This window comes from Oncorhynchus keta, unplaced genomic scaffold, assembly GCF_023373465.1.
Source record: "Oncorhynchus keta strain PuntledgeMale-10-30-2019 unplaced genomic scaffold, Oket_V2 Un_contig_2689_pilon_pilon, whole genome shotgun sequence".
NCBI lineage: Eukaryota > Metazoa > Chordata > Actinopteri > Salmoniformes > Salmonidae > Oncorhynchus > Oncorhynchus keta.
Genome location: NW_026285230.1, coordinates 47,448 through 69,818, shown reverse-complemented (window position 1 = coordinate 69,818; position 22,371 = coordinate 47,448). Strand labels below are relative to the sequence as shown.

Below are 22,371 nucleotides of genomic sequence, written 5' to 3'. Positions count from 1 at the left end.
AAGTTAGATAGTTCCATTACAGCAAACATGATGGGGGAAAAATGTTATGCTCTGAAAACAGATAACCTGGTCTCTAATTGTACTATTAAAAAGTCTGATAACAGCATCAATGCACATAATTTGTTATGCAGTTATCTACCATCTTAGAAGAAGACAAGCTCTTAGTTGTCTGTTGTAGTTTGAATTTCAAAGGTTTGAGGGAATTGTTGAATGGCAGTTAACAAGTTGTTGTCCAATGGGTTTGACTTCAGGTTGACAACTTCAGAGCCCATGGCCTACAACTCTTCCATGGGGACGTCTCCAAAAATAAACTGTGGGAGACATGAGGACCAAACTTTTTTTTTTTTAGACATTTGAGAAAGCCAATTAATGTTCACAAGAGACTAAAAGATCAAATACAAATTTGGAATAAAAATATTTATTCTTTGTTTTCTAAATGGTAAAGTCAGTCCATCTCGCATTGAAGCTACTAATGGGTTAACGCCTCCAGTGAACACCAGACTAATGGTATTTGGTTGTCCTTCTAACACCAATCTAATGAGGGAAGCATCTCTCCAGCCGATTCTAACACCAATCTATTATTAAGTTGTCCTTCTAACTAATGGTATTAACTTCATCTCACCAATTAATGGTATTAAGTTTCCTCCAGGATTCTAACACAATCTAATGGTATTAACTTCCTCCAGCCGTTCTAACACCAATCTAATGGTACAACTTCTCTCCAGTTGATTTAGTTGTCTAACACTAATCTAATGGTATTAACATCTCTCCAGTTAGGATTGATTTAGTTGTCCAATCTAATGGTATTACAGCATCTAACACCAATCTAATTGATTTAGTAATGGTATTAACTGTCCTCTACACAATCTAATGGTATTAACATCCTCCAGTCAGGATTGATTTAGTTGTCCTCCAATTCTAACACAATCTAATGGTATTAACATCTCCAGTCGATTCTAACACCAATTGAAGATATTAAAAACCTCCAGGTAACACCAATCTTAATTACCATTCCTTTGATCAATGAACACCAATCTAATGGTATTAACTCCATTGTTCTAACACCAATCTAATGTATTAACTTCCTCCAGTCAATTAACACCAATCTAATGGCTAACTTCCTCCAAGTGTAAACAGCAATCTAATGGTATTAACTCTCTGAACTGAGCCCCACTCAAATGGACTTTCAGTACTGGCACCAATCTAATGATTAACTTCCTCCAGTTCTGGTCTAACACCAATCTAATGGTATTAACTGGTCTCCAGAGGCCTAACACCAATCTAATGGTATTAGTTCCATTACAGCAAACACATGAATGGGGGAAAAACTTCCTTAGCCGAAATAACACCAATCTAATGGAATTAACTTCCTCCAGCTTCTAATTGTACCAATCTAAAAACTCTCCAGGCTAACACCAATCTAATGGTAAACTCCTCCAATCAATTCTAACACCAATCTAATGGTATTAACTTCCTCCCCTTGTCTCGAGTCAATTCTAACACCAATCTAATGTTGTCCATCCAATTGTAGTTTGAATTTCAACTTTCCAGGGAATTCTAATGGCACCAATCTAATTGTTGTCCAAAGGGTTTGACTTCTAATGGTTGACACACTTCAGAGCTGACATGGCCTGCAACTCTTCCACCAATCTAATGGTATTAACTTCCTCCAGAATGAGGAACACCAATCTAATGGTATTTTTGACATTTGAGAAAGAGCCAATGAATGTTCAACAAGAGACTAAACCAATCTAATGGTATGGCTGGTTCCTAATTAATCCATTAACTTCTCCACTTCTAACACCAATCTAATGGTATTAACTTTCTCCATCCACTAACACCAATCTAATGGTATTAACTTCCTCCAGTCAATTCTAACACCAATCTAATGGTATTAACTTCCTCCAGTCATTCTAACACCAATCTAATGGTATTAACTTCCTCCAGTCAATTCTAACACCAATCTAATGGTATTAACTTCCTCCAGCCGATTCTAACACCAATCTAATGGTATTAACTTCCTTCAGTCGATTCTAACACCAATCTAATGGTATTAACTTCCTCCAGCCGATTCTAACACCAATCTAATGGTATTAACTTCCTCCAGTCAATTCTAACACCAATCTAATGGTATTAACTTCCTCCAGTCGATTCTAACACCAATCTAATGGTATTAACTTCCTCCAGCCGATTCTAACACCAATCTAATGGTATTAACTTCCTCCAGTCAATTCTAACACCAATCTAATGGTATTAACTTCCTCCAGCCAATTCTAACACCAATCTAATGGTATTAACTTCCTCCAATCAATTCTAACACCAATCTAATGGTATTAACTTCCTCCAGTCGATTCTAACACCAATCTAATGGTATTATCTTCCTCCAGTCAATTCTAACACCAATCTAATGGTATTAACTTCCTCCAGTCAATTCTAACACCAATCTAATGGTATTAACTTCCTCCAGCAGATTCTAACACCAATCTAATGGTATTAACTTCCTCCATCCAATTCTAACACCAATCTAATGGTATTAACTTCCTCCAGCCAATTCTAACACCAATCTAATGGTATTAACTTCCTCCAGTCAATTCTAACACCAATCTAATGGTATTAACTTCCTCCAGTCAATTCTAACACCAATCTAATGGTATTAACTTCCTCCAGCCGATTCTAACACCAATCTAATGGTATTAACTTCCTCCAGTCAATTCTAACACCAATATAATGGTATTAACTTCCTCCAGCCGATTCTAACACCAATCTAATGGTATTAACTTCCTCCATCCAATTCTAACACCAATCTAATGGTATTAACTTCCTCCAGTCAATTCTAACACCAATCTAATGGTATTAACTTCCTCCAGTCAATTCTAACACCAATCTAATGGTATTAACTTCCTCCAGCCGATTCTAACACCAATCTAATGGTATTAACTTCCTCCATCCAATTCTAACACCAATCTAATGGTATTAACTTCCTCCAGTCAATTCTAACACCAATCTAATGGTATTAACTCCCTCCTGTCAATTCTAACACCAATCTAATGGTATTAACTTCCTCCAGTCAATTCTAACACCAATCTAATGGTATTAACTTCCTCCAGTCAATTCTAACACCAATCTAATGGTATTAACTTCCTCCATCCAATTCTAACACCAATCTAATGGTATTAACTTCCTCCAGTCAATTCTAACACCAATCTAATGGTATTAACTTCCTCCATCCAATTCTAACACCAATCTAATGGTATTAACTTCCTCCAGTCAATTCTAACACCAATCTAATGGTATTAACTTCCTCCAGTCAATTCTAACACCAATCTAATGGTATTAACTTCCTCCAGTCAATTCTAACACCAATCTAATGGTATTAACTTCCTCCATCCAATTCTAACACCAATCTAATGGTATTAACTTCCTCCATCCAATTCTAACACCAATCTAATGGCATTAACTTCCTCCATCCAATTCTAACACCAATCTAATGGTATTAACTTCCTCCATCCAATTCTAACACTAATCTAATGCATTTAAATCCTCGGAAGAAGGGTAGAGAATGGGAACGCAGCACTGACTCCATCTTACCAGTGATGTCATTCCCTTCCAGGTTGATTCTTTCCAGAGACTGGATCTGCGTCAGTCTCTCGGGGAAGACAGACAACTTGTTGTTGGCCAAGTTGATGCTGGTCAGATGTTCCAGCTCCCCAACTACATCTGGCAGTTTAGTGATCACATTGCCGTGCAAGTCCAGTTCTGAAAATATATAGGAAATTATCGCTAAATCACCAGCTAACATACCTGAATATTCCTTGCACAGATTCAACACATTCAGTCAAATATTGGTGTACTAGGCTAACCTGGTCCCAGATCTGTTTGTGCTCTTGCCTACTCCATTCTGTCATTGCCAAGCCAATGACAATTCCATAAGGTGCTGACTACTGTTAGGCTGCTATGCTGGCCCCAGGCTACTATGCTGGCCCCAGGCTACTGTTAGGCTACTATGCTGGCCACTGTTAGGCTGCCATGATGGCCACTGTTAGGCTACTATGCTGGCCCCAGGCTACTGTTAGGCTGCTATGCTGGCCCCAAGGCTACTGTTAGGCTGCTCGGCTGGCCCCAGGCTACTGTTAGGCTGCTATGCTGGCCCCAGGCTACTGTTAGGCTGCTATGCTGGCCCCAGGCTAGTGTTAGGCTGCTATGCTGGCCCCAGGCTACTGTTAGGCTGCTATGCTGGCCCCAGGCTACTGTTAGGCTGCTATGCTGGCCCCAGGCTACTATTAGGCTGCTATGCTGGCCCCAAGGCTACTGTTAGGCTGCTATGCTGGCCCCAAGGCTACTGTTAGGCTGCTATGCTGGCCCCAGGCTACTGTTAGGCTGCTATGCTGGCCCCAGGCTACTGTTAGGCTGCTATGCTGGCCCCAGGCTACTGTTAGGCTGCTATGCTGGCCCCAGGCTACTGTTAGGCTGCTATGCTGGCCCCAGGCTACTGTTAGGCTGCTATGCTGGCCCCAGGCTACTGTTAGGCTGCTATGCTGGCCCCAGGCTACTGTTAGGCTGCTATACTGGCCCCAGGCTAGTGTTAGGCTGCTATGCTGGCCCCAGGCTACTGTTAGGCTGCTATGCTGGCCCCAGGCTAGTGTTAGGCTGCTATACTGGCCCCAGGCTACTGTTAGGCTGCTATACTGGCCCCAGGCTAGTTTTAGGCTGCTATGCTGGCCCCAGGCTACTATTAGGCTGCTATGCTGGCCCCAGGCTAGTGTTAGGCTGCTATGCTGGCCCCAGGCTACTGTTAGGCTGCTATACTGGCCCCAGGCTAGTGTTAGGCTGCTATACTGGCCCCAGGCTAGTGTTAGGCTGCTATACTGGCCCCAGGCTAGTGTTAGGCTGCTATACTGGCCCCAGGCTAGTGTTAGGCTGCTATACTGGCCCCAGGCTAGTGTTAGGCTGCTATACTGGCCCCAGGCTAGTGTTAGGCTGCTATACTGGCCCCAGGCTACTGTTAGGCTGCTATACTGGCCCCAGGCTACTGTTAGGCTGCTATGCAAAGATGTGTGCTACCTTAAAGATAAAGGCTTTAAAGCTATCAATCTGATAACTTGTGATAGTGTTATATAAAAGGCCCCTCCACTAAAACATGTTAAGTTAGGGGGGAGAGTACGCATGCATAGCTACCTCTCAATTGAGTGAAGGTTTTGAAAAATTTGCTTGTAACTCCTTCATCTCATTGTCAGCCAACGTGACGATGTGTATCTTCTCTGCAACGCTGTTGAGGACCCTGAATACGCCGTCTGGGAAACTGATCAGTTTGCAGTTTGACAGATCTAAAGAAATAAAGGATAACAATTAGGAATGGCCATGGTTACGTCCCAAATGGGACCCTATTCCCTATTTAGTGCACTACTTTTGACCAGGGCCCATAGGGCTCTGTTCAAAAGTAGTGTACTACATAGGGAATAGGGTGCCATTTGGGATGCATGTATGAGAAAGCATGGCTTAGAGCTGAAGAAGATTAGTATTATATTGAAAGAGGTTATTTCAAAATAAACTTTACAGTCTGTCACGATCGTCATAGTGAGGAGACCAAAGTGTAGCGTGATGTGAATACATACTTTTAATGTAAGACGAAAGACCACGAAAACAAACTTACAAAAAGAACGTGAGCGCTATCAACACTGAGCGCTATCAACACTGAGCGCTATCAACACTGAGCGCTATCAACACTGAGCGCTATCAACACTGAGCGCTATCAACACTGAGCGCTATCAACACTGAGCGCTATCAACACTGAGCTCTATCAACACTGAGCGCTATCAACACTGAGCGCTATCAACACTGAGCGCTATCAACACGCAACATCACATAGACGATAACCCACAAAATAACCCAAGGAATATGGTTGCCTAAATATGGTTCCCAATCAGAGACAACGGTAAACAGCTGCCTCTAATTGAGAACCACTCTAGGCAACCATAGACATATAAGACCCTAGAACGTAAACAACCCCATAAACCTACAAAAACCCTGGCTGAGACAAAAACACACATACTACCCTCGTCACACCCTGACCTATCCAAAATATATGAAGAAAACAAAGAATACTCAGGTCAGGGCGTGACACAGTCATACCTTGCTCAAATCTAACGCCACTGCAACCCTCTGGTTCTTATGTCAAATATGCAATTAAGTTCTAGAACTAGTCAGGCTGAGAGGACAACATAATATCATCCTGGAAGGAGAGAGCTTTAGGTAACACATTACTGCCATCTGCTGGCCGAAAGTAGTAAGACTCAACAACCTGGATATACTTGTAGATCAGGGATCATCAACTACATTCAACTGCAGGCTGATTTCTCCTGGAGTGGATGGTCGGGGGGCCGGAACATGATTACAAATCATTTGTAGACTGCAAATTGACTGCAAGAAGCCTAAACAGATATAATGTTTGACTAGGGTAGCCTAGTGGTTAGAGCGTTAGGCTTGTAACCGGAAGGTTGCAAGTTCAAATCCCAGAGCTGACAAGGTACAAATCTGTTGTTCTGCTCCTGAACAGGCAGTTAACCCACTGTTCCTAGGCTGTCATTGAAAATAAGAATTTGTTCTTAACTGACTTGCCTCGTGAAATAAAACATAATCCTTTCAAACCTTGCTTACATTTGTATACGATCACGTGTCTTTCTGCTATGCGTTGGAATAATTGGGGACAGATTTCTGGTGTTTTTACAGTCTTTTATGACCGACAATGAAAATTAGACAAAAAAGAATAATATACCGTACCAGTCAAAAGTTTGGACACACCTACTCCTTCAATGGTTTTTCTTTATTTGTACTATTTTCTACATTGTAGAATAATAGTTAAGACATCAAAACTATGAAATAACACATATGGAATGATGTAGTAACCAAAAAAAGTGTTAAACAAGCATTCCTCATGAAGATGGTTGAGAGAACGCCAAGAGTGTGCAAAGCTGTCATCAAGGCAAAGGTTGGCTACTTCGAAGAAACTAAAATCTAAAATATATTTTGAATTTGTTTAACACTTCTTTGGTTGCTACATGATTCCATATGTGTTATTTCATAGTTTTGATGTCTTCACTATTATTCTATAATGTAGAAAATAGTTTTAAAAAAATAAAGAAAAACCCTTGAAGGAGGAGGTGTATTTTATTACTATTTTCTACATTGTAGAATAATAACGAAGACATGAATTAAATGAAAGGATTGAATGAACTTACCCAGAGTATCTTTCTCTTCCTCCACGGTTGCATTGACCCTCCGGGCAACATTGGCCACAGCCTCTGCCATTATACTAGGTCTACGAATCTCACCTGGGGTAGAGATGGGGAGAGGTCGGTGTAATACTTCACATTTTAACCAGGCATTTTCAAGTGAATTTTCTTTGGCATATTAAAATATTATTAATTCATCAGGTTAATTAACATGGTTGTTGTTTTTTCATGCAATTTGGTAATTAGCTATTTTTAACATGTTACCAGGTCATGCATACAAGATTGCTAGTTGCAATTTTGTGTCAATTAGAATGTAACAATGCATCTTGTTCAATGTCAGCCATTGCTGCAACATTGTCCTCTTCACAAAGTTCACACAAAACCACATGAATAACCTGATCACCTGTCCCACGTCAAGTTATAGGCGAGATACAACAGTTAGTTAGCTATTAAAGCGAGCTTAATTCGTAGTGATAACTAAATTGCTAGCTTTCTAATGTAGCCTACTCATAATTCCACAAACGACGTCCGGGTGGAGATCTGTATAATATATTGTACAATAGAATCAGCATATAGTGTATGACGGGAGGTGGATCAACCTACCCTTAAACTTTAACTGTGGTTGACAGCTGAAAATGTTAGCAAGTCAGTTCAAGGCTCCGTCCAATCAAATCCATTCCTTTTCAAACAACCACCGTCAAATTTGGCGAGAGACTATTTTTAACCAAAGAGGATACACTGGGCTAAAGTCGATCGATGCACTTTTCAGATGACCTGTTCTGACATTATTGTTAAAATCTGTCACAAATACTTCAAAATGGTTTGTTTTTGTACGCAATTTGAGTTTAAAGACACTATTTTAGCCTCTTGTTGCCATCAATAGTTATATTGCTTCTACAGTACAAGCTACCGTATTGACGAGAGTCATAGGCGCACAAGGAAGTTTCAGAGAGATGACTGCGAAGGACTACAGATTTAAATTCTGCCCATGTCTTACGCAGGATTGATCTGTATAAATATCAGTCTGTAATGGGTGGTTGTAGCAAGTTGTGTCATCACAGTGTAGTGTCTCAGCACTAATAGCACATATACGACTAGGTCAACTGATTGTTGAGTTATAACAGTATAAAAATGGAAGTTCAGAGTTTGACCTACCTTATGATCCTGGTTAGGACTTAGCCCGCTGTGTAATGACAGAGTTGTCCTGCCGCAGCCACTATTCTGGAAAAACCCTGATTGGTCAACTATTTTTTGCTTTGTCAATGGACGTGAAGACAATGGGCACGTATTGAAACGTACTTTCTATTCATTCAACATTAAATCAATCATGGTGAATAGGATGCCAGGTGAATGAGGCCAGAAGATGCCGTTAGTGAATGGACTTTTTTCCCCCAATTGTCCTTGTTGAGTTATTACCTTTATTACCTTGTACTTAATATCTGATATAGTTCTTGAGAAGTAGGCTATTTATAGTGAGGAACATGTATTTATATTCCTGAACTTTTGGGACATTTATTTTTGTGTATTTTTTGGTGATTTCGAGAGAAGAAGAAAAAAAAGAGATTTGGATCATTCTAAAAACTGAAATTCCATCCACCTGTATTGTTTATTTTGTGTCAGGAATTCGTTTTTCGTTGTTGTTGGTGCCCCACTTGTCAGTCTAATAATAGTGTGGTCGTTTCAGGTAAATATGCCAACAATCCAGCATGGTGCATTGCTCAACTCAGAGAATTCCAGAACCCATAGAATTAGAATGAATGAATATCCACAACAGGTCATTCTAGTGAATGTAAATATCATGTTTTTTTTTATAGACAAGAGTCATAAGCATATGTTATGGTACTAATGAATGAATATTGACAACAGGTCATTCTAGTGAATGTAAATATCGTGTTTTTTTTATAGACAAGAGTCATAAGCATATGTTATGGTACTAATGAATGAATATTGACAACAGGTCATTCTAGTGAATGTAAATATCGTGTTTTTTTTTATAGACAAGAGTCATAAGCATATGTTATGGTACTAATGAATGAATAACATGACAAATACATACACATTAATCAGCTGACAAAATATTTTTACAATATGAAACATATTTATGACAAAATCATCCTAAAACAGAGAGAGCAATAAATTAACATAAATACCCAAGCTTTATTTTATTATTATTTACAATAAATATAATGTCAATGTTCCGTTACACCCAGTAGGTGTATACTATAGTATAAACAGTGCTTAAATGGTGAACAACACCATTTGCTATGACTTATAATGAAATGGCATGTCCTCTAACTGATTCCTAAAAGCAGTGAGATAAAATCAGTCCCATTCTGAGAGAAAATCCATACTGTATATATCCAGGCTTTCTAAACATACAGGATATCTACCATACTGCTTGAGTGCACATGTAACAGTATAACTTTAGACCGTCCCCTCGCCCATACCTGGGCGCGAATCAGGGACCCTCTGCACACATCAACAACTGACACCCACAGAGCATCGTTACCCATCGCTCCACAAAGACGCAGCCCTTGCAGAGTAAGGGGAACTACTACTTCAAGGTCTCAGAGCAAGTGACTTCCCGATTGAAACGCTATTTAGCGCGCACCGCTAACTAAGCTAGCCGTTTCACACCCGTTACACAGTCACAATAATCAAAAGAACTAACACCAAGTGTTTTCTTATTGTTTTCGACCATCTGATACAGACTCTTGGATAATAGTTCTGTCAGTGAAATTCCACTCGAATGTTTCCGGAACTCTCTGTTGCGTGTGTCCGAAGGAGACGAGTGGTAGCCTCGTCTCCATCTCAAGCGGTTGTGAGAAGACGGCCCCAGGCTTTGCTCCGGTCATTTCTTTACTGAAGGTCGGGTTCAAGCCTGTGACAGAGGCTACAGGCAGCCACATTCATCCACAACCATATCCTCGTGATGGCGAAGCAGCATTTCTCCATTCTCATAATACAGCATGCTTAGAGGACTCATCTTGGTGGGGGCGCAGCACGCCGAGGGAACCCGCTCAGGGTGGTAGTGTTTTAGGAGACTCTAGAGGGGGGAAAAAAGCATCAAGAAGCAATCTGCAAGTAAAACAACTACAAATAGGCATGAAGCATTGCTATAGTATCTAATTTTTATTTGACCTTTATTTAACCAGGCAAGTCAGTTAAGAACAAATCAATGACGGCCTAGGAACAGTGGGTTAACTGGTCTAGGAACAGTGGGTTAACTGGTCTAGGAACAGTGGGTTAACTGGTCTAGGAACAGTGGGTTAACTGGTCTAGGAACAGTGGGTTAACTGGTCTAGGAACAGTGGGTTAACTGGTCTAGGAACAGTGGGTTAACTGGTCTAGGAACAGTGGGTTAACTGGTCTAGGAACAGCGGGTTAACTGGTCTAGGAACAGTTTAGGAACAGGGTTAACTGGGAACAGTGGGTTAACTCTAGGAACAGGGGTTAACTGGTCTAGGAACAGTGGGTTAACTGGTCTAGGAACAGTGGGTTAACTGGTCTAGGAACAGTGGGTTAACTGGTCTAGGAACAGTGGGTTAACTGGTCTAGGAACAGTGGGTTAACTGGTCTAGGAACAGTGGGTTAACTGGTCTAGGAACAGTGGGTTAACTGGTCTAGGAACAGTGGGTTAACTGGTCTAGGAACAGTGGGTTAACTGGTCTAGGAACAGTGGGTTAACTGGTCTAGGAACAGTGGGTTAACTGGTCTAGGAACAGTGGGTTAACTGGTCTAGGAACAGTGGGTTAACCGCCTGTTCAGGGGCAGAACGACAGATTTGTACCTTGTCAGCTCAGGAGTTTGAACTCGCAACCTTCCGGTTACTAGTCCAACGCTCTAACCACTAGGCTACCCTTCCGCCCCAATGAGCTTTGTACCGTTAAGATACATACGAAAACAGTAAAGATACATTTGAAAACCAATATATTCTATGACACATTTTGGAAAATCCCGTAGAAACACATTGAAACGTACCTGCATGTAAGCATGATTAGTTGGGTTCAAGTCTTCTCCCAAAGGACTTGGACAGACCCCCTCACATCGATAGGCATTATACTTCTTTGGGAAGACGATCCAGGACCCCCAGCCTATCTGATTGAAGTCTACATGCATTTCAACTCTTCGACAGAGAGACGGGTCAATCTCGATGTTTCCGTTAGACACCTCTGGACCCCTCATGTCTGGCGGTTCCCTCTGGCCTGAGTGGCCCCTTTTTTTCCTGTGTCTCTTCGGCCTGCGGAACTTCTTGGACTCGGTGGTGGACAGGAACTTGGACTGTTCGGCCGTGTGGAGGAGACTGGCTTTGGCCTGGGAGCCCTCCTCTGTCCCTGTATGAGAGAATACAACCAGTAAGGCTCTGTCACTCACACACTGACTCTGCCGTGTTCTAGACACAGCCAACTGGACAGGGTTCTGCCGTGTTCGAGACACAGCCAACTGGACAGGGTTCTGCCTTGTTCTAGACACAGCCAACTGGACAGGATTCTGTCGTGTTTTAGACACAGTTAACTGGACAGGGTTCTGCTGTGTTGTAGACCCAGCCAACTGGACAGGGTTCTGCTGTGTTCGAGACACAGCCAACTGGACAGGGTTCTGCCTTGTTCTAGACACAGCCAACTGGACAGGATTCTGTCGTGTTTTAGACACAGTTAACTGGACAGGGTTCTGCTGTGTTGTAGACCCAGCCAACTGGACAGGGTTCTGCTGTGTTGTAGACCCAGCCAACTGGACAGGGTTGGGGAAGTACACATCTCTCTTTGTCATGTTTGATGATCTCCTCTTCATTAAGCTCCTGGAAATGTGTTCCTGGCCGAGCCAGTTCAACAGCGGACCAGTAAGGTTGTATACCTTCCAGTGCTGAGAGGAGTTAATCACAGAGGAGACGGAGAAATATCCCACCAGCTGGTGTTCCTGGCAGATCCCCTGTGTCTGCCTGCACGGGTAGTCGTGGTGATGGTAGATCTCCACGGTAATGTTGGAAGCCCTCGTCGCCCGGGGAAACCTGAACCTGAGCTCCGCTGCTTGGATCCGTTCGTCGGCCAATAAGGTGGTCAGGTCAAAGGTTGCAGTCCAGCGCCGGGGTCTGTGAAATAAACCTATTGGAAAAAAAAAAAACACACAAAAAAAACGATTTTTCAACATTTGTACTGACTAGTACTTCTTTGAACATTATCATCGGATCTGGTCTCATGTCAACTAAGTACTTCACATATATGTCTATTAGACAAACATACATCAAGTTATCCACCTGGACCACCATACAATGTTAAGTACTTTAAGATTAGGCCTATATAGAAATACAATCAAATATTGGTTTTTATGTCAGCCATCTTCTTCAAACCCTGTAAATGGTCTACTAAGGGTAACATAGATTACAAATAATTCATGTTCATTGTTTTTACTTATAAAAAGAGCTTTTAAGCAACCATAGAGCTAATGTGCTAACTGTTAATTTAGGAGGAATACACATGTTCTATTCAAGCCTGGACAGCAATTCAGGCAGAATATTTAGCATATTGTTTCTGGTTTATATCTAAGTAGTCTGAATGAGTCATGCTTGTATTCTAAAAACAATATTGTTTTAATATTTTTTTTAAAGAAATACAATTTTAGATCTAGGCAAAGCATGTTTGCAAATAGAAATTCCAACCATGTTTTTCAATGTAACTAGGCAACTAGTTTGTGGATGAATCTACCATCGGCTGGGGTCAACATCGACATGTGTGAATTAGGACATGAATTGTGATGCAAAGAAGAACAAGACATTGGAGGTGTGGTACATAATTCATCAAGAAGATTAAAGACTATTGTACTATTGTCCAAATGTAATGTGTTGTTGCTATTCGTCGTCTATTTGTTGATTATAGGTACACTGTACCAAAACATCTACATTCCTCTATGGGTCTGTTTTGCTCTGGGAAATAAAACTGAAGATTAAGGATAACACAACGATAACGACAGGAGGACGAGGCGAGGACTAAATCCACTCAGAGTAAACACCGGATCGAAACCAATCATGTAACACGTCCTTAGCTCGGCTTCCGCATATCCTCCGTTCAAACAAATAGGTAACAACTATGACACCTAGCAGTGATGTTAAATTAGATTTAGTGGTGTTGCGAGCGGAGCGGTCCGTGGAACATATATAGGCTAGATGTAGTTATTAAAATCCCGCTCTGGCCAGAGATGTAGTTCTATGTCATCACTCTAATCTAATCAAGTGAAGTGTGAAAAGAACTGAGGGGATTTGTTGATTTGAGTTAACAACAGATTTGAATAGGCATGTCTGGCAACATTTCTAATCAACATCTCCCATTTAAAGAAAAAAAAGAGGTTTGCTTTGAGAATTAGGCTTGAAAACCTGCCTTTTCACACGCTGATCCATGTACGGTTATTCAGGCCGACAAAATGAATGTGGATTGGAGCGCTTTGAGATCGTCTGGCGAAGAGATTTGACAGCCACTGTGGTGCGCAAACATAGCAAGAAAATGATCTCTTAACTTTTTTTGAAGAATAAAAATAATTCAAGCAAAAAATAGCGCAAAACAACATTTAATTTACTGGGCATAGAGGAGGCTAGGCAATAGGCCATAAACTATTATAAAATGCCCTAAACAGGATATTTATTATTATTTTCTCCTGTGTTAAACTAAATTCGGGCAGTATAGGCTAGATGTCAAGAATGTAGCGTATATGCCCTACTAAACGAATGAATAAATATGCCTATAGGCTAATATACTTTAAAAATATATATATAATCTTACTTTTTGCCATCACACTCTTGACTGTGTCTGCTTGTTTTGCGATGGCCTTCTCCATTACGTCGATAGGCCGAGTGAGATTTGACTTGTAATTCCGGTAAAGGTGCATCATATACTTCGGTGCCAGGTGATGGAATCCAGGTGGACGGTAGTCTATAGCAAAGCGTCGTGATGTTCCGTGATAAACTCCATCTCTAGATTTGTGAATTCCTTGAGTCAGCAGTATGAGCAGAGAGGCATGTAGCGCTACACCTAGAACGCCTAATGAACGCATGCTGGTCAAATTGGATGACAGATTCCTCTGTGGGTTGAGATAAACTTGGCTTTTATACCCCTCCGCACCACGCATATTTAACAAGTAGCCGCGAACATTAAAGGAAATGGACATGCGTCTTCAAGGCTTGTGGCAAGGCAGGTCATCGTCCATTGACTTGTTAATGAGATGCCCAAGCCAATGACTGGATGAAGTGTGTTTAGAACGACCAGTGAGCGAAAGTTCCCTATAGCACTTTTCTCATCAATAGATCTTTCAAACGTCACTTTGTTTGTTAGCCTTCATCTACGTTCACTTTCCGTATGAAATAGATTCATTCCAATCGATCAGTTAGGCTATAGATTAGGGTTAATGGTTTTAGTTTGATAAACCTATACATTCTGCTTTCTGTAACGAAGAGCAAGCTGGTTATGACAATAGATTACTATTCATTCTATGGACATAAGTCTATATAGTCTTTCTTACATATGTTTCTAAAATCGGGGCCCGTATCCACAAAGCATATCAGAGGTATGAGTTCTGATATAGAATCGGGGCCCGTATCCACAAAGCATCTCAGAGTTAGGAGTTCTGATATAGAATCTGTCTATATAATCTTATTCATTATGATTTAAAAGGAAAAACAGGTCATTCCTCTTTCTCTTCAGTTTAGGCATGTAGACTTTTAATAGGCTCGAGGGGCAATGTTATTGTAATATCATTAATAGCATGATATTAATAGGTCTGTGTGGGCAAATACAATTCCATGTTTTCAGAGATGTGCTGTATTTTTTGTGTTTTATTATAGACTATTATAAATATTGCGCTCTGCGTGAAAAGAACAGTGGATTGAACGCTCAATGGACAAAAAAACATTCCTCTTAGTGCGCATGCCCAGACCCTGCTTTTATTCAGATAGTGGAAATCCTTTGCTCAGAAAATCTGCGAGAAAGGACCGTATAGGTAGAGAAATACGTGGAAGAAACTATCCCTGAAATAAAACACAAACCGCTGCTTTACATCACTTTTCCTACGTTTATTGAAACATCCGACTAATGAGTGATTTTGGAGCATACACGGTTCTTCCGAGTGAAATGGTGAGTACATGTTACCGTCCTGTCTCATTTCCCGTGTCCACGCGCACATTGGTAGGCTAAAACTGTAAAACATCGGTATTCCGAGTTTGTGTTTATGTGGATATGTTAGCCAAATCTTAAGTGTGTGTGCTGATGTCGGTACGCGCGGCCAGTGCATGACCACGTTGCAACATTGCATCAAACAAAATCAAATGTGGTATAAAGTTGAAGTTTGTGGCATGTGGTTGGCTTGGCCGCCCTCCATGCCTCCTCCAGTCTCCATCGATAGGCTATTGTATGTCGACCCAGTCATGTTTGATGTAGCACTGAAATTGTTTAAATTGTTCCATTAAACTTGTTTGAAGTGCCAACCAATCTATCATTCATTGCCCATTGCGGCTGGTGGGGTGGAATTCATGTGATACAGATGGGGCCGATGTTCATTGGCTAATAGGTGTGTAATATTCAAATGATAACTCTTCGGTCGACTAAATGATTATTGGCGCTTTTACACTTTCAGTAGACCTGTTCAGGTGTTTAACACCTCTTAGGTCCGTTACTGTGCTACAAATACAACAGTTCAGTATTTTGCGATTAGTTAGTTAGACTAAGTTTGTGTAAATAGAGCAGGTGATTTGGACGGCAATTTAAATGTCCTTTTCGTTTGATGTCCTTTACCCCCATTTAAACCTAATAAGAGTGATTTGCCAAGCTCTCGAATTAGGCAGGTCAAATAAAGCAAGATCTGCATTACTGCGTTTTTCTGCATTGACACAGAACCTAGGCGCTACATTTTTAAATCTCGTCAAACTCAAGATAAAAAGTGATTATGAAGATCAATCAAGCCATTACAACATATCGATACTGTTTTTGATACCGCGCTGCTCCTCCTTCCTTTAATCAATAAATAAAGGAGCCACATAGAGAGAAATAGAAATGGCGTCTTTCTGTAGGCACTAACTCCGCCATGGTTCTTTGGACAAAGCCTATGGGGAAATTAATGGCGTTTTTGGCCGAAAATAAGGTCTGGTAAAAACACAGGCTTAGAGGATCTCATACTTTTATTTAAAATGAGATCATCTTCATCAGCTAACGTCACTTTTAGTGAATTTTGAAAAATGTGTCATTTATTTAAAAATAAATAAATTAAAATGTCATGTTTAAGTGACTGATTATCTCATAGAACAAAACGTATTAAATCTCCTAAACCTTTGTTAACCTCAGAACTTAATTTCAGCGTTTTATTCCAAAACCTTTTTCTTTCCTCATAAAAATGTTTCCCTTGGGGATGGCTGAACGAACCAGACGTAATTAATTTCCCGGGTTTTAGGACTACAAGCTGTCGACCTCTATTGACCAGACAAAACAAAATGCAAGCCAAGTTGGACTTGACCAACTCCTATTGGGCTCTTGTTGGTTAATCAAGAGACTGTTCCCCAGGCTTCCTCCCTGACGGAGCCCTATTCCCAATACACTGAGTGTACAGAACATTAGGAACACCTACACTTTCCATGACACAGACTGACCAGGTGAATCCAGGTGAAAGATATGATCCCTTATTGATGTCACCTGTTAAATCCACTTCAAACAGTGTAGATGAAGGAGGAGGAGACAGGTAAAAGAAGGATTTTTAAGCCTGGAGAATATTGTGTGTGTGTGACATTCAGAGAATGAATGGGCAAGATGAAAACATTTTTAAGAGCCTTTGAACGGAGTATGGTAGTAGGTGCCAGGCACACCGGTTTGGGTCAAGAACTGCAACACTGCTTAGTTTTTCACGCTCAACAGTTTCCTGTGTGTATCAAGAATGGTTTACCACCCAAACGACATCCAGCCAACTTCACACAACTGTGGGAAGCATTGGAGTCAACGTTGGCCAGCATCCCTGTGGATGCCCCAACGAATTGAGGCTGTTCTGAGGGGAAAAGGGGTGTGACTCAAAATTAGGAAGGTGTTCCTAATGTTTTGTAAACTCTGTGTGTGTGTGTGTGTGTGTGTGTGTGTGTGTGTGTATATAGTGCACTGTGCACTACTTTTGATCAGAGCCCTGGTCAAAAGTATTCTATGTTCTTTGGGACCTTCAATGCTGCAGAAATGTTTTGATACCCTTCCCCCAGATCGGTGCCTCGACACAATCATGTCTCGGTGCTCTGCGGACAATTCCTTCAACCTCATGGCTTGGTTTTTGACTGACATGCAACTTTCATACCTTTTTATATATACAGGTGTGTGCCTTTCCAAATCATGTCCAATCAATTGAATTTACCACAGGTGGACTCCAATTAAAATCAATGTTGTTTTGAGTCTCAAAAAGGGTCTGAATATTTATGGTAAACAGAATGCACCCAAGCTCAATTTTATAAAAATGAGTCTCATAGCAAAGGGTCTGAATATTTATGTAAGTAAGATATTTCTTCCCTTTGGGCACGTTGTCTCGCTCTCCTCCCTACAGAGAAAAGGCACCACAGACTGGGCCCGTTGTCTCCTCCCTACTTTATAAAAACCACAGACTGGGCATACTTGCAGAAAAAGGCACCACAGACTGGGCACGTAAACCACAGACTGGGCACGTTGTCTCGCTCTCCTCCCTACTTGCAGAGAAAAGGCACCACAGACTGGGCACGTTGTCTCACTCTCCTCCCTACTTGTTTTACTTGCAGAGAAACGGCACCACAGACTGGGCACGTTGTCTCGCTCTCCTCCCTACTTGCAGAGAAAAGGCACCACAGACTGGGCCCGTTGTCTCGCTCTCCTCCCTACTTGCAGAGAAAAGGCACCACAGACTGGGCACTGTGACTGAAAAGTTATCTTGCAAAATCCCTCATTTGTTTCAGGCAAAAACATTCCCTATTCCCTCAACCTTTGATCTCTTTATGTGAAACATGTAGGCATTGCTTGCATGTGACCAATAGACTTGACCTATAGCCCATCATAATCACATGAATACATTTGATTATAACAAACTCCCAACACAGTATCACATGATAGCAAAATGGATGTGGAGGATGTTATATAAAACCTGCTGTGACTGTTTAGTGACTGTTTAGTGACTGCTTAGTGACTGTTTAGTGACTGTTTAGTGACTGCTCAGTGACTGTTTAGTGACTGTTTAGTGACTGTTTAGTGACTGCTCAGTGACTGTTTAGTGACTGTTTAGTGACTGTTTAGTGACTGCTCAGTGACTGTTTAGTGACTGTTTAGTGACTGTTTAGTGACTGTTTAGTGACTGTTTAGTGACTGCTCAGTGACTGTTTAGTGACTGTTTAGTGACTGTTTAGTGACTGTTTAGTGACTGCTTAGTGACTGTTTAGTGACTGTTTAGTGACTGCTCAGTGACTGTTTAGTGACTGTTTAGTGACTGTTTAGTGACTGTTTAGTGACTGCTTAGTGACTGCTTAGTGACTGTTTAGTGACTGTTTAGTGACTGCTAGTGAAGTGACTGCTTAGTAACTGTTTAGTGACTGTTTAGTGACTGCTCAACTGTTTATGACTGTTTAGTGACTGTTTAGTGACTGTTTAGTGACTGCTCAGTGACTGTTTAGTGACTGTTTAGTGACTGTTTAGTGACTGTTTAGTTAGTGACTGTTTAGTGACTGCTTAGTGACTGTTTAGTGACTGTTTAGTGACTGTTTAGTGACTGCTCAGTGACTGTTTAGTGACTGCTCACTGTTTAGTGACTGCTCAGTGACTGTTTAGTGACTGTTTAGTGACTGTTTAGTGACTGCTCAGTGACTGTTTAGTGACTGTTTAGTGACTGTTTAGTGACTGTTTAGTGACTGTTTAGTGACTGGTCACACTGTGTGTGACTTATATAAAGCCTTTATTACAGCAGACTGAAAACAGTTGAATGCATTCGTGTATTGTGGTTTAATTCATTGTTTAAGCTAATTATTCAAAGCTCCCTTTTTGTTATTTAATCCCCCCCCCCCCCCACACAAACACAAAAAAATGCTTGATTGTGTGATGGCATGAACAAATGAATAATTGTACAGTAGCCTATATATTAAAATATATGCCTAAGTTTACAGTGTTCAGACTAAACAGGCCTACAGCTCCCAAGGCTGCTATACAAAGGCTACTAATGATAATGACATTACTTATTATAATAATGCTTAATATTAATAATAACAATAAGAAGGAGATGGAGCGTCAGGAGTGATGGCAGGTAGCCTAGTGGTTAGAGACTGTTTAGGCAAATGGTTAATGATTGGTTACAGTAGCCTATGGTTATGTTAAAATATATGCCTAGCCTAGTGGTTAAGTTACAGTGGTTCAGAGCTAAACAGGAGCCTAGTGGTTAAAATATATGCGGCTAGCCTAGTGGTTAGGTGTAGACTAAACCCTAGTGGTTAGAGTGTAGAGCGGCAGCCTCGATGGTGGTTATACAAGGCTGCTATGGTTACAAAGGCTAGCCTAATGATAGTGGTTATGACGTTACTTATTATAATAATGACCATAGCCTATGGTTAGAGTGTAATAAGGTAGCCTAGTGGTTAGAGTGTAGAGGCAATAAGAAGGAGGTAGCCTGTGGTTAGAGTGTAGAGGCGGCAGGTAGCCTAGGTAGCCTAGCCTGGGTTAGAGTGTAGAGGCGGCAGGTAGCCTAGTGGTTAGAGTGTAGAGGCGGCAGGTAGCCTAGTGGTTAGAGTGTAGAGGCGGCAGGTAGCCTAGTGGTTAGAGTGTAGAGGCGTAGCCTAGTGACTAGTAACGGCAGGTTGCCTAGTGGTTAGAGGTTAGTAACCAGGTTGCATCGAATCCCCCAAACTGACAAGGTAAAAATCTGTCATTCTGCCCCTGAACAAGGCAGTGACTGTTAAATAATAATAAATAAAATAAAAAATAACAGGTGCTGTTTGATTACAATATTATTTGTCTGCTTGTTTGGAAGTGTAAAGACAACAGTCCTAGTGGTTAGAAGGCCTACAGTTCAGGCCTCCTAGACAGTCCACTGGATCAGACTGAGACAGGCTCTATAATGGATCAGGCCTCCAGTCCACTGAGACAGGCCTCTATAATGGATCAGTCCACTGAGACAGGCCTCTATAATGGATCAGTCCACTGAGACAGGCCTCTATAATGGATCAGTCCACTGAGACAGGCCTCTATAATGGATCAGTCCACTGAGACAGGCCTCTATAATGGATCAGTCCACTGAGACAGGTCTCTATAATGGATCAGTCCACTGAGACAGGCCTCTATAATGGATCAGTCCACTGAGACAGGCCTCTATAATGGATCAGTCCACTGAGACAGGCCTCTATAATGGATCAGTCCACTGAGACAGGCCTCTATAATGGATCAGTCCACTGAGACAGGCCTCTATAATGGATCAGTCCACTGAGACAGGCCTCTATAATGGATCAGTCCACTGAGACAGGTCTCTATAATGGATCAGTGGATCAGTCCACTGAGACAGGCCTCTATAATGGATCAGTCCACTGAGACAGGCCTCTATAATGGATCAGTCCACTGAGACAGGCCTCTATAATGGATCAGTCCACTGAGACAGGCCTCTATAATGGATCAGTCCACTGAGACAGGCCTCTATAATGGATCAGTCCACTGAGACAGGCCTCTATAATGGATCAGTCCACTGAGACAGGCCTCTATAATGGATCAGTCCACTGAGACAGGCCTCTATAATGGATCAGTCCACTGAGACAGGCCTCTATAATGGATCAGTCCACTGAGACAGGCCTCTATAATGGATCAGTCCACTGAGACAGGCCTCTATAATGGATCAGTCCACTGAGACAGGCCTCTATAATGGATCAGTCCACTGAGACCTCTAGGATCAGTCCACTGAGACAGGCCTCTATAATGGATCAGTCCACTGAGACAGGCCTCTATAATGGATCAGTCCACTGAGACAGGCCTCTATAATGGATCAGTCCACTGAGACAGGCCTCTATAATGGATCAGTCCACTGAGACAGGCCTCTATAATGGATCAGTCCACTGAGACAGGCCTCTATAATGGATCAGTCCACTGAGACAGGCCTCTATAATGGATCAGTCCACTGAGACAGGCCTCTATAATGGATCAGTCCACTGAGACAGGCCTCTATAATGGACAGGCCTCAGGATCCAGTCCACTGAGACAGGCCTCTATAATGGATCAGTCCACTGAGACAGGCCTCTATAATGGATCAGTCCACTGAGACAGGCCTCTATAATGGATCAGTCCACTGAGACAGGCCTCTATAATGGATCAGTCCACTGAGACAGGCCTCTATAATGGATCAGTCCACTGAGACAGGCCTCTATAATGGATCAGTCCACTGAGACAGGCCTCTATAATGGATCAGTCCACTGAGACAGGCCTCTATAATGGATCAGTCCACTGGAGACAGGCCTCTATAATGGATCAGTCCACTGAGACAGACCTCTATAATGGATCAGTCCACTGAGACAGGCCTCTATAACAGGATCAGTCCACTGAGACAGGCCTCTATAATGGATCAGTCCACTGAGACAGGCCTCTATAATGGATCAGTCCACTGAGACAGGCCTCTATAATGGATCAGTCCACTGAGACAGGCCTCTATAATGGATCAGTCCACTGAGACAGGCCTCTATAATGGAATGGACAGGCCTCAGTCCACTGAGACAGGCCTCTATAATGGATCAGTCCACTGAGACAGGCCTCTATAATGGATCAGTCCACTGAGACAGGCCTCTATAATGGATCAGGCCTCTATAATGGATCAGTCCATGGACAGACCTCAGGATCAGTCCACTGAGACAGGCCTCTATAATGGATCAGTCCACTGAGACAGGTCTCTTTAATGGATCAGTCCACTGAGACAGGCCTCTATAATGGATCAGTCCACGGAGACAGGCCTCTATAATGGATCAGTCCACTGAGACAGGCCTCTATAATGGATCAGTCCACTGAGACGGGCCTCTATAATGGATCAGTCCACTGAGACATGTGTTTTATGCGCCATACGCATTTATTTTCTTTAAATGCGACTAAATGCTCGACTAAAGGAATCTCGTTCGACCAAACAATCGACCAGTCGACTAAATGGGGTCAACCCTAATGTC

At 41.8% G+C, this 22,371-nt stretch overlaps 1 protein-coding gene and 1 pseudogene across 1 annotated transcript; both read right to left on the bottom strand.

Annotated features, from left to right (window-relative positions):
• Positions 1 to 144: 144 nt before the first annotated feature.
• LOC127922731 (leucine-rich repeat-containing protein 20-like) lies at positions 145 to 7,834 on the bottom strand (annotated as a pseudogene).
• A 2,063-nt stretch (positions 7,835 to 9,897) lies between these two features.
• On the bottom strand, positions 9,898 to 14,280 carry LOC118377895 (nodal homolog). Its single transcript, XM_052506603.1, has 3 exons — positions 14,000 to 14,280; positions 11,211 to 12,331; positions 9,898 to 10,275 (listed from the first exon to the last, which is right to left on the bottom strand). Exons 1-3 carry the CDS (start codon positions 14,268 to 14,270, stop codon positions 10,123 to 10,125), a joined length of 1,545 nt encoding a protein of 514 aa, XP_052362563.1. The 5' UTR covers positions 14,271 to 14,280; the 3' UTR covers positions 9,898 to 10,122.
• Between the last annotated feature and the right edge of the window lie 8,091 nt (positions 14,281 to 22,371).

What these genes read in the sequence shown, in the direction of transcription:
- LOC118377895 (XM_052506603.1), bottom strand. Translation starts at nt 14,270, where the DNA reads ATGCGTTCATTAGGCGTTCTAGGTGTAGCGCTACATGCCTCTCTGCTC. An exon ending in CAAGAGTGTGATGGCAAAAA is followed by an intron (nt 12,332 to 13,999) that starts GTAAGATTATAT and finishes TTTTTCCAATAG; the next exon opens with GTTTATTTCACAGACCCCGG. An exon ending in CTAATCATGCTTACATGCAG is followed by an intron (nt 10,276 to 11,210) that starts GTACGTTTCAAT and finishes TCCCCCCTCTAG; the next exon opens with AGTCTCCTAAAACACTACCA.